General features: G+C 38.0%; 1 protein-coding gene across 1 annotated transcript in view; it reads left to right on the forward strand.

The window, feature by feature from the left end:
* cpne9 (copine family member IX) overlaps positions 1-12,200 on the forward strand; it is a 203,475-nt gene that overhangs the window by 167,979 nt on the left and 23,296 nt on the right. Inside the window, exon 16 of the mRNA XM_038696360.1 lies at positions 7,021-7,148. Coding sequence (XP_038552288.1) covers positions 7,021-7,148 — 128 coding nt within the window. The remainder of the gene's footprint in view (positions 1-7,020; positions 7,149-12,200) is intronic.

Below are 12,200 nucleotides of genomic sequence, written 5' to 3' on the forward strand. Positions count from 1 at the left end.
AACTCATTCTACATGAACAACGGTTACGACCTAATGCCATACTACAAATTACATGTGAGCAAAATATTGATATGCAATACAGTACATAAATTAATAAAAAGCATTTACCTTTGTCTGCCATGTTTTTGCGTTATATGACGTCAACTCAGCAAGTCAAGGTTTCAAAGACAATTCGAGTTGTTCCATCTTCAGAAGGAGTTCAAGTGCATTTTCCCTGTTGGGAACAAATTTTTCTGATTATTCCGACACCAGATGAACGCAGGGTAAGACAGAGAGACAGCAACACAGAGAGACACCTTGATGATGCAATGCTTAGCTTAGCATTATCAGCATCACTAAAAAGTAGCAAAGCAGCAGAATGGAAAAATAATGACTATCCTTGGATTCCAAACGGCTGTCTCCCTGGACAGTTACTTAGAGGAAATGAGGACAAAAGTGGGTGGGAGAAGAACATTAAAAAGGAGAGTCTTATATTTGGTGTTGTTCCAAGGCTCAAGGATAAGATTAGTGGGAGTTTTTTAAAGAAGATATGCGATAATGTGTCTAGATTTTTTCGTATAGGTGTAAACATCTTAATGACACGCCTCAGGTCTTTCATTAGTTGACTGGAGAATTTTCTTTCTGTGACCTGAAACTGTCGTTTTCGATTAGATTTGTCAAATCCCATGATCTTCTTGACTCCCTCCCAGTCAGAAGCCGACAGTGGACGAGAGTATCAGCACCTGGCTTGTCTAGATTCATCACTTAAATTGTATAACTTTGCTCCTTTCCATGGGTGGCCGCTCGATCAGCTTTCCCAATTAGAGTTCACCTCACCGTGACAAATGCTGGCGTCGCCTCATGCTAAAGCAACTCTAATTAGGAATCTGATCTTTGGAAACTACATGAAGCACATCAAGCAATGTAGAGTTAATCAAACGGAATGTTTTATTATCTTTCCTATCTCATAATATATGTGCTCATGTAGGACAGATCAAAAGTACAGTGAGATATCCTGCACAGAAATAAAATATGTTTATAAAATGAAAAGGGGAAGCTGGCATTGTGCAAAAAGCCTCTTTAATTAGACACATCCCTGGTTCAGATAAAGGTCAGAATAGTTAATTAACCAGCAGTAATTGCATATATAAACTCATAACAAACAACATATGACCATATCTAATGAAAAAGTTAATAATAATAATATAGTTAATTAAATAGCTCACATTTGCAAAAAAATAAGAGTCAGTGTACCTTGAAGCATTCTGTCCTTTACAAGGACATTAGGAAAAATATTTGTCTTTCATGAGTTATTTGACACTATTTCACTTCTACTGCACAGCTCCTCTGTGTAAGTGCTAAATTAACACTGGCCTCCGAATAGTTTTTTGATGCTTTAAAGAAATCCATATTATTAAATGGAAACTTCAGTCTCAGAGGAAATAATTAAAAAGTAGTCTTGGAGAGAGATGGCAGAATGCCTCAGAGCGTGCGAGTAAACCTGCCTTCGAAAAAGAGAAGACTATTAGCCACTAACGGCAACTGCATCAGGTCACTGCAAAAGAAACAAGGACATATGCTATTTGGATAATGTCATCATTAGTGATCTGCAAATGCTGAATGTGGTCTGGTGATAGATTTCATCATATCATTCATATTCAGCACAGAAATGTTTCTCTAGAATCTGAATATTAGCAATAATTCACTAAGAAAAGGCAGCCTTTCCCATAACAGATCCACCAGGGACCTTCACTGTGGTAAACAAACACTAAACTGTCACTGTAAGTTTTGAGTCTGACGACCAAAAATGCAACATGCAGAATATTATTGCAATAAAATTCACAATGCATAGCAGAAATGGAGGAGCTACTCACAGCTCGCACGTGTTGAAAAGCAGGAATGGTGCATAATTGCGCATAACATGCATCATTTCGTGTTTGTAAAACATTTTAAAATATACTGCCAAAATAGTACACAGACAACACTGGTACATACATGTAGATTATACTATATAGAATTGGAACACATTAGGCCTCATCCAAGAACCACTCATATGAACAGATTTGTTTGTAAGTGTCACTTAGGGAGTTTAAAGAATGTGTTGCTTTCACCAGTGTTATAGTATTTAGAATACTTACTTTGGCATGAACAACATTTACGAGTCGCCCAGAGCTGTTGTACGGGTCATGAACAGACAGTCTGCGTTTCTCCACAGGAAAAAAACATTTGTTTGGCTTAAAGTCCAGCGTGTACATTAGTGGCATCTAGCGGCTCAGTCCACCACTCACCCCTCCGACACAGGACAAAAGATGTCATATGAGACAGGAGAGAGTAGCGAGTCAAGCAATGAGGTTTCTTTAGATAGATATATTAGGAAATAATATTTGAAATTATTTGCCAGAGCTGTGACTTGAGAAGGTTTCCTCTTCATGGTTTCGATGTTGCAGGACCTCTTTCACAGTGGGAAAAACAACAGCAACATCAAGAAATGAAGTGCTACATGACATACTACTGTACTACATTATTTTACGGTACTGTAATCATTCATTTTGTTACATCTTGGGAGGGTTGGCTCATCTGGGCTAACATACCAAATTAAATGAAGAACATCTCAAAAGCTATTTCATCTACTGCAAGTATGATGTTGGCCACTGACAGATAACACGGAAAATATAAGCCAAGAGTGTGTGACATTGTCACTGTTTCTGCACCACAGACCATTAGAAACCACATAATAGATGAAGTTTAAAAAAGGCAGAGTCAGATGAGGATTAAGCATCCTCCCTTGTTCAATTAGAAAAGCAATCTGTTCAAATCTTACCAAATTGGCTTTTTAATTTTTTTTTAATGTAATAGAAACACAAAGTAGCACTTATTGCCATAATTTGAGCTTGTGTTTAAAGGATGCAACGTTTACAATGGGCATTTACCCTGTGAATTATCGAATTACACCTTTGTGTGCACAGCAAAGCAATACAAACAAATAAGTTACACTTTATTTATGCAAGTTATGAATGTAAGCATTATCAGTCACTTGTCATCGGAACAATGTTAGCAGTAAAAATAAACCAGGGTTTTCCAACCGGGCAGTAAAATGTGATGTTTAGCTGGCTGATCTGAACTTCCATGCTGTACAGTTTTATTGCCAATAATATTCATATTAATATAACATAACCGACACATTTCTGCCAAAACACAGCGTTGCAGAATAACGCTACGTAATATTACAATCTAATCACATATTTTTCAACATTGACGGGGGAAAAACGTGATTATGCCCAGCTTCAGCTTTTTTACAGTTTTCATTTGCATTGCTAAAGTTGGACTAACTTACCGACCCAGCAGAAAACAGGCAACTGCTGCGTCACTTTGAAAACATGTGTCAGCCACACCAGTGTTTATCCATGATTTCTGCCATCATCTGTCCCGACTTCGCCTGGCTTCATCATCTTTTCACTTCTTTGACAACAAAGTTTATCGCTATGTAGGCTCTTCTGCTAAATAATACGTGTGGTCCTGCATTTGTCCAAATTTCACTTCTCTTCTTACTTCTAATAAACCAGACAACTACTACTACTTCTTTGTACGTATTCATCGTAGTGTAGAAACGTGCTCTGTACAGCAGTTTTTCTGTTTGGGCTATAAACATGGCAGTGCATTATGTAAGGTCTTTATACCCCACTGAAAACATAGTTATGGATATAATATTGCATTTCTGTCAATAGATTCTCCTAAATAATACACACCGGACCTTTAAGTATTACAGTATAATGCCTTAATGCGAATGAATTTGGAGTTTATCACCTTTTAAGTTGAAATGGTGAATGTGCTAGCAAACTTAGTTACACATCCAGCAAAAAAAGAGCAATATGAATGCTCATTCATTTAGAGTCATGTTTCTGTCCACGTGGACAGGCATTTGCAAATTAGTCGGGAACCTCTGGGTTCATTTTCAATTTCAAAAATATCTCTGGATGTAATTGGGTAGACCTACAACCAATGAGGACAAAGAAACAACTGATTTAGCAACAAAAGCAGTAATTTTCCCTCTCTGGTCTACCGCTGCCTCGATCAGTTAGTTTGTTATTGTGTGATTTTGGTGTTTCAAAGCGGTAAAAACACTCAAGTCACACAATAACACAAACTAACCGGTTGCGGCAGCTGTAGACGAGAGGGACAGTTTGTCAAGGGAGCCTGGTGGCTTGGAACAGAATGCTATAGCAACTGTTTCTGGTTAAACAAAAAGGACCTTACTATCCTTTCCATAACTTAAAGACACTTGTAATGACAATCTGAGTCTGTCAGTGAAAAGAACAAGCACTTTATTTATGTTGCGGCCCTGTCTCACTGCATGCGTGCTCAGTTTCAAGAAATGGTGTCTCCGTTAGTCACATAGACACAAAAATAAGAGAATATAGTGTCCAGGTTGAGAAATACCGAAGTTACATCCTACCAAATAATCAGCAACAATTAGTCATCCCTTATTAGTATCCAGAAGAAACGCTGAGAGACTGGAGGGAAATAACGAGTTTCTAAAGTGAACACATCCATACAGGCACACTCCCACAGACAGCATATACTGTATCTGTAGAGTCATAAATTGGTGAACAAATACAAATACCAGCAGTCAAATTCACCAAGATGATGCAAAGCTAAAGTTTGCTTTCTGGCTGTTCACACCTTCAAGAGAATGAAACTTCTGCAAACTAATAAGCAACCTGGTCCATTATTTTTATTGAACCCATTTGAATGATTTAGTGTTATTTGCCTAAAGGACCTTGTAAGAGGTAATAGTGCACTTTTGATAATAAAAGATAATAATACAAAAAAGAAAGAGAACATTAATCTGATGAAGGAGATTTCTTCATTCTTCAGAAAGACAAACTTAACTGTGTGTCTGAATAAACCGCAGCTCAAAGTAGTGATCAGGGACAGATAATAGATCTTGGCTGGGGTAAAAATTTATTGTGGGGATGAATGGATGCATGTGTGGTGCACTGATGAACTTTTACAATAGTGATGCAGATTTCAGAGGAGTGAAAAAGAATCTGGAGACACTGGAGATTTGTTAGAAAGAAGAGGGTTAAGATGTCAATTATTGTTTTTAACCAGATAAATCTTCTGCAATTTATCTACTCTTGAACTGAAGAATGAAATTTAAAAGCTTCTCACAGATTCAGGCCACGCCTATTGATTACTTAAATAGTCCTGAGAGGCCTAGGCCCAAGGTATTTAGCAGACCTTTCAGTGCCCTATTCCCCTTCCTGCTCCCTGAGATCATTGGATGCAAACATTCCTGGTTGTTCCAAGATCCACATTTATACGCAAAGGTGATAGAGCCTTTGCATTTAGAGATGTGGAATGACCTTGCTGAGGTGATCAGGGCTGCAAACTCTTTCAAATCTCTGAAAAACCCACTTTTTAATCTTTTCATAGATTTCGTTTATGTTTTATGTGTTTTAGTACGCAGGGGAGAGGTTTGCCCGCTGAGCTTTCTGCCAGAAACCCTTTTTGCAGGGGAGCCCTGGGGGCGAAGCTCTCCCATGGGCCATTTTAGTTAATTTTACTCTCTTTATGTTTTCTAATTTGTTGTTTTGTTCTCTTTTTGTTTTAAATATACTACTTTTTATTGTAAAGCACTAGTGGGAATTTAAATCACGTGTGCTTTAGGGACATACAGTATGTGAAAATCTTCACACATGATATATGAGTTTTACAGCTTTGGTGCATTTCTCAAATCATCCTTAACATTTGCAAAACAGTAAGTGCATTTCTCAAAACAGGTAGTACAAACGGCACACAAAGTGGATTACCTGCAAAAGCCCATAACTTGCTCAAAATCCTTAGTCTCTCTCTCAAAAGCAAATCTTTATGTCATTGAACTTGTCAGTGCCATCAGAACAACAAGTCCTTGTGTCTTGTTTATGAACAAGCAAGTCAAAATGTTTAGCCATCTGGTCAATATAACAGTGTGCTCTGTAAGTATTTTCTGATGTACACTTTGGCTAAGATTTTGATGACAATGATTGAAAATGCACAAGGCTGCACTTTTTTTGTCTGGCATATATCACTTTCACCAGTACAAAGTTATACATTGCAGGAGAGAGGACAGGAATCACAGCTATGCTTTTATTTTATTTATTTATTTATTTATTATTTTATTTTGCATGTAGTGACAAATGCAATGAACTTATGCCTAGATGTTTTGGGGGGTAAGATTATTCAACAGAGACTGGTATAATTCATTGTGATCAGCAGGACATAAGCAATTGATAATGTAGGAAACAGCAGACAATTGGACATAATCATTTGTATCAGCGTGTCAAGTCATTTGCAATTTGTTCAAAACACTGAGAAAGTGCTTTTATGATGTGCACAAATGAAGAGATGATGTGGAGGTTGAACAATTAGTTTTGAGAATTTCAATTCTGATCTGAGAAATGCACCAAAGCGACTGAGAAAAGCTGTAAACCATGCTAGGAACATGGTCTTGTCGATATTGCTCTGTCTCTCTACAGGTCACATCATTAGGTACACTTCTATGGCTGGCCATTAATGCAAATCATCAAAGGATTCTACTGGCCTGCACAAGTAATGTTTAGTGTACCGTAATTAGCTACTCATTGTATGTGTACACACTGGCCAGTCAACAGTTTGCTTTGGAGTGCTGTGTTGAATGTGTGGGTGCAGGTTCAGTGCCAACTCAACCAACACCAGTTATTGCGAGGGTCCACACCTGATGACCATGTAGACTGACTGCACTCTTGTACTCCAAGATTAAGAGACACAATTCATGTGTTGGAAGTTTCTGATACTGGAGGGTTTGTTGATAAGTGTCTATTTGTTAGACTTAAACAGATACAATGTAGATATAAGGCCAGGTCATGCTGCTGAGTATCCACTCTGTGCTTCGGTGAGTGTAGGATTCAAGGACAGTTTAAATGTATGTGAGTCAGGGTTAGAGAATGTTGTACTAACTCAACTTGATATTGCTTTCTTTCCAATAAATTCAGACTTTGAGTTTTTTTCTCTCTCTTGCAGAACTCAAATACAGAAAACCCAAACTGTGTGGGCATCGATGGTGTACTGGAGGCTTACTTCCAGAGCTTGCGGACTGTTCAGCTGTATGGCCCAACCAACTTTGCTCCTGTTATCAACCAGGTGGCTCGGTGAGAGATTCACAAACATATGTGCACACATATGGAAGGAAACACACATATCTACTTGTGCAAGAATATATATGTCACATAATAATGCCCACAATACATGCACTCATATACACACACACACACACACACACACACACACACTCATAATGTCTCATGAATAAAATCTGCAAGAGTTTCATTTGCATGTGTCACTTATCCTGTGCCATCATGGGAACACAGCTGTTTATGTAAGCATGTCATAAATATATGAGAGGTGACTTTATGGCAGAAAGCAGGAGACATGGTAAGCATTATCATACTGTAGAAACTGTCAATCATTTCTGTCTGAAGAGAAATCAGTGGATCCAGTGGAGTTTTTTTTTTACAAACTAACTAAAATTAGTTTTACATTGAGTTTTTCGCACCAAAATGCATTGGGTGTATCCTTGAAGTCATCAAGTGCATTCCCTTCATCAAACATTTGCAAAGTCTTCTTCTCTGCCTTCGCAGGCACATTGCAGCATATCTTTGTGTGTTGCCACTACCTGCAGACCACTGGTAGGACTGTATATCGCAACACCCATGAGCATGCACATGGGATATACAAAACTGGCACCCACTCAGAAAATCCACTCCATAGCATTACTAGAGGTCTAAAAAACTACAGGAAACCTTTAATGTAATGAGAGTGGGGCTGGAATAAAATGTCTCACTTCAACGCTTTACTCAGTCACGCACGGTGTAAAAATTTAATCAGTTGCAGTTTTTAACAAGGTGTTTGTACTAACTAGGGGTGATTAGCAAAAGGGTTAATGCAGACAATATGCTTGTTGGTGTTCATCAAGTGAAACTGATTATATATCAGGGTAAGCCAATTGTGATGTGCCATCTTTTAGTCATTGGTTCTTACATGTCGCTGTCCGCCTGACACAGAAAACTGGTTTGTGGGCCCAAACGCAGACACAAAAGCGCACCAGGTAAAATTTAAATGAGATTTGTTTACCCAAAACTGAAGAACTTACAAAATGATGGGAGATGGGCAGTCCAAGCAGAGCAGTTCTCCGCACAAAAGCGACTAGAAACAGGTATTCATCTGTACATCCCAATGACAGAGTAAATCCAAAATGACAAGAAATCAGGTAGAGGTAAAACCCAGAGGCATAAACCACTGCTGCAAACAGCCATGAACAGTGGAAAACAATGAACCTGCAGTGAGTGGAAGGAATGGGCCAACTAAATACAACAGCAGCGGTGTACACAATGATGCACAGGTGAAATTACTCAGACAATCAAAGACAAAGAACACAAGAAGCAAAACCACACAATGACACTAGAGAACAGACAACCTTCGAAATAAAACAGAAAACATGAAGAACAAAACACCTACACCTCAGACGGGAAATGCAGCCAATGCAGCTTGACTCCTGTGATGCAGATGTGCAAAAATGTAAACAAATAGGCTACATAGACATTCAATAAAGCTTATTGTTAATAACATTTCATCAGATTTTAATATCTTTTTTATTTTATTTAACCTCAGTTTAACCCAAGTCCCTTGAGATATGTTATGCAGTGCAGGATAAAGACTGACTGGTGTTTCACAGGTGTGCGACTTGACTGTGGACTGAGGAGCTGAAGTAAGGGAGCATCTCACAAGTGCATGCAAAATGGCCAGAAGAGCTCTTAAGATTTTTGTTTTTCATAGACAAATCTGGGCCGTCTTCCATTGCGTGCAAAACCTCTTAATTAAATTAAATGTAGCCCACTGAGTTGTTATGGCCTTTTTTTTGTCAATAGCTCTCTCTTTTTTACATAGACACTTCAGACCAACTTTACATTCACGGAACTCCTCCAATTATATACACAACCTTCAGTTAGAAAGAAAATAAATTATTTGAAATATTATGATATTACATATCAAAAAACGCCATGGCAAAGGGTATACATTCAAAACCTGCCTCAAACCTGAAGGATACACGCAATATAGCTTTTGTTTGTTTACAAGAAAACTTCACAGGGCACATTTAAATCAAAGTGTCAAACTAGGTGGAGACACATAACCGATACTTTGCTGGGTCTATCAAGAGTCTTCCTGGATGGAGAGCAAATGATTAACACAGACCTCCTGTTAAAAGATGTACAGCTCAGCAGCTTCTCCTGGACCCCTGTCAGCACAGATTACAACAAACATTGTTGCTTCCACCATAAAGCTGTATGGAATTCAGGGTTCTCCCCATAGAGAAGGTTAATGAGACCCTGCTCTGTAAAGTATGGCAGCCCCTTTAGACCATCATCTGTCTTCTCACTTGCTCCATCTGACTTATTTTTCCAGCTGACACCAGCGAAAATAAAAAATAACACTGGAATACGCTAATTATCTTTCAAATTTATATCATCTAAAACAACTCTGTTAAGTTAGAAAAGATTTTGGTAATGGCAGACAAGTTATTTGTTAAGGTCCAGATGTGTAAAATTATCTATGACAGAAATGCAATCCAAGATCCATAACTATGTTTTCCGTGCTGTATAAAGACCTTACATAATGAACCGTTGAAATGAGTTTTTATTACCTTAGAATGAGAAATTTCTTGCTACATAATCATGGGTCCCTCTTACATGGAAGTTGCCATGTTGCGTCATCATGTTTCTACAGTAGCCCAAATGGACAAACTGCTCTACAGAATGCATTTCGTCACTACTCGTCACTACGTTGAATAGTCAACGAAGAAGAAAAAGAAGAAGTTGTAGTAGTAGTAGTAGTCATGTGGTTTATTAAAAGTAAGAAGAGAAATGAAATTCGGACAAAGACCACACCTATTATTTAGCTCAAGAGCTGACAGAGCGTGTCGGCCACCGTAGATTCTCCTGCACGCTTGGGTGAGCGCTGACTGATGGTGCATTCAAGTGGTGTCAGAATAATAGGATTTTTTTTTCCTCCTTGCAAAAAGAGTAATAAAGTGTACATGGGACATACAGAAGTCTACAGAACAGTATACAAATATATAAGAAGGAACAAATAATAAAATCTTTGCCAGAGGTAGTCTATATTAGATAAATATATTTAAAGAGGACCATATGTTGACAATTTTTAACAGCCTTCTGTTGTTGGATTTAGAAATTAAATTGATATAATGTGCAACCTTATGGAGAAAAGTTAGAAAGTTCTACTGCTGAATTTACATTTATGAATGTGGAATTTTACCATTACAATTAATGGGAAATGACACCATCCAACGAGCATGTGAATGCACCAATAGATGTCACTAAAACTTATAAACTGAACCTTTAAGGTAAATCTGTAAAATCATTACAAAAATCATTGTCATGTTTAAAGAAAACCAAAAACTTGGTAAGAGACAGGAGACAAATCCAGGTTGCCAGTGGCAAAGTCAAATGCTTTGAATACCCATCCATCAACTATGATAGGCATACTCTTTATGCCTCTTCACATAGAGATGACATACTCAAAATACACTCTTTTGAACCATACCACACAGGGTCAATACACAAATGAGTAAATTTGTTTCAACAACTAAATAATAATGAGTATGGTAACTTGTATTTATTACAGTTCCATTTGCACTGCATTACATTATCAAGTATTAGCACAAGATTAGAATTCAAAGTGGGCAGTACCACAATAAATACAGCGCCAAACATAATTCATTTTAGTGGCTTTTCTTCCATTAATGAATCCTTCTTTAATTTAGCTATACGTTTGAGCTAACAGACAAAATAGTGGACGACCAATTTATATAGTTAGCATTTTAAAATTTCTAATGAAACCAGAACAGAAAACAGAGCAAAATTATGTTATCTTGCTAGACTAAACCTAGATTATTTTATCTTTTATCGTTTTCCCCTCTCTGCTGTGAAACATTTACTGGTGTTGTCCCAGGACTCCACTCTGCTGCTCTGCTCCTCCTCTCTCACTGTCAGCTGCAGAGCCGCCGCACCTAAAAGCACAGCTAGTTATTTTGAAGCTTCTATTTTTCAGGATTTTAACTCATGTTCCTAGAGAGTTTCAGCCTCTTTTTTACATTCTTTATCTTAGTTGTTCATGTAAAACAAGTCAGCCTCAGTAAGCTGCTATAGCTGGGTCAGTGCAAAAACTGCGTATTGAAATGCTTCCATGGAAATTGTGAAGCAACGTGCAAAATTACCACAAAGACACATAATAAAGACCACTAAGAGACCACTAAGAGATGTAAAAATGACCACAAAGAGATGCAAAATGATGACAAAGACATGCAAAATGGCCGTAAAGAGATGCAAAATGACCACAAAGGTATCCAAAATTCTATAAAAAAGCTGACTCAAAGAACTTTTACTCATTTTAAATATGCGCCCCCCCTTCGTTAGAACAGTGCCCCAGTATGCCTCCCCCTTCAAAAGTTGGCCTGTCCCGTTTGCATTTTGTTTTTGTGTTTGTTTTTTTTTTGTCTTTGTATCTTACATTTACCAGTTTATACAGTTGCCACATTAAGTACTTGAACCTTATGTGTGCACTTTATTATTTTCTGATTATTATTTTCCGGACAACCCACAGTGTCAGTGCTTCAAATAACATAAATATGTAGGAACAAGTGAACAAACCTTGTCTTCCTGCAGAAGCCTGCAGCATATCCTCCTACAAGCTCTTTTTAAAAGCACGTTCAATTTCACCAATAAAACTTTGAAAGTACAGCCGGTGTTAAGTTCTTAATGGATTTTGGCTGGTTATTACCTGCTATTGTATTTTTAGCCCACATATGAAGCAATAATATCCTGTCCCAGTTAAGTGTGATTGTGGTTACATAATCAGATGGAGTGTAGCGGTGCAGTGTTGTTCAGCTGTGGGCTCAAGAGCTTCAAAACGCCCATCCATTCAGAGAGAGAACATGAAACTTTCTTTCCTGGCTTCCTGTCCTCATACTTTTTTCTGTCATGTCTCCAGTTATAGATTTTGCTTTCTGATCACCACATGCACTACCCCTCCCTCATTCCCTTTTTCTTTTCATTTTCCTCCCTCCATACCTTCAACCACTTACTGTCCCTCAACACCTCCTCCTCCTCCACATCCTTGTTGTGTTT

The sequence above is a fragment of the Micropterus salmoides genome, unplaced genomic scaffold (genome assembly GCF_014851395.1).
Source record: "Micropterus salmoides isolate LMB-PRFRI ecotype aquatic unplaced genomic scaffold, ASM1485139v1 Ms_hic_scaffold_4, whole genome shotgun sequence".
Classification (NCBI taxonomy): Eukaryota; Metazoa; Chordata; class Actinopteri; order Centrarchiformes; family Centrarchidae; genus Micropterus; species Micropterus salmoides.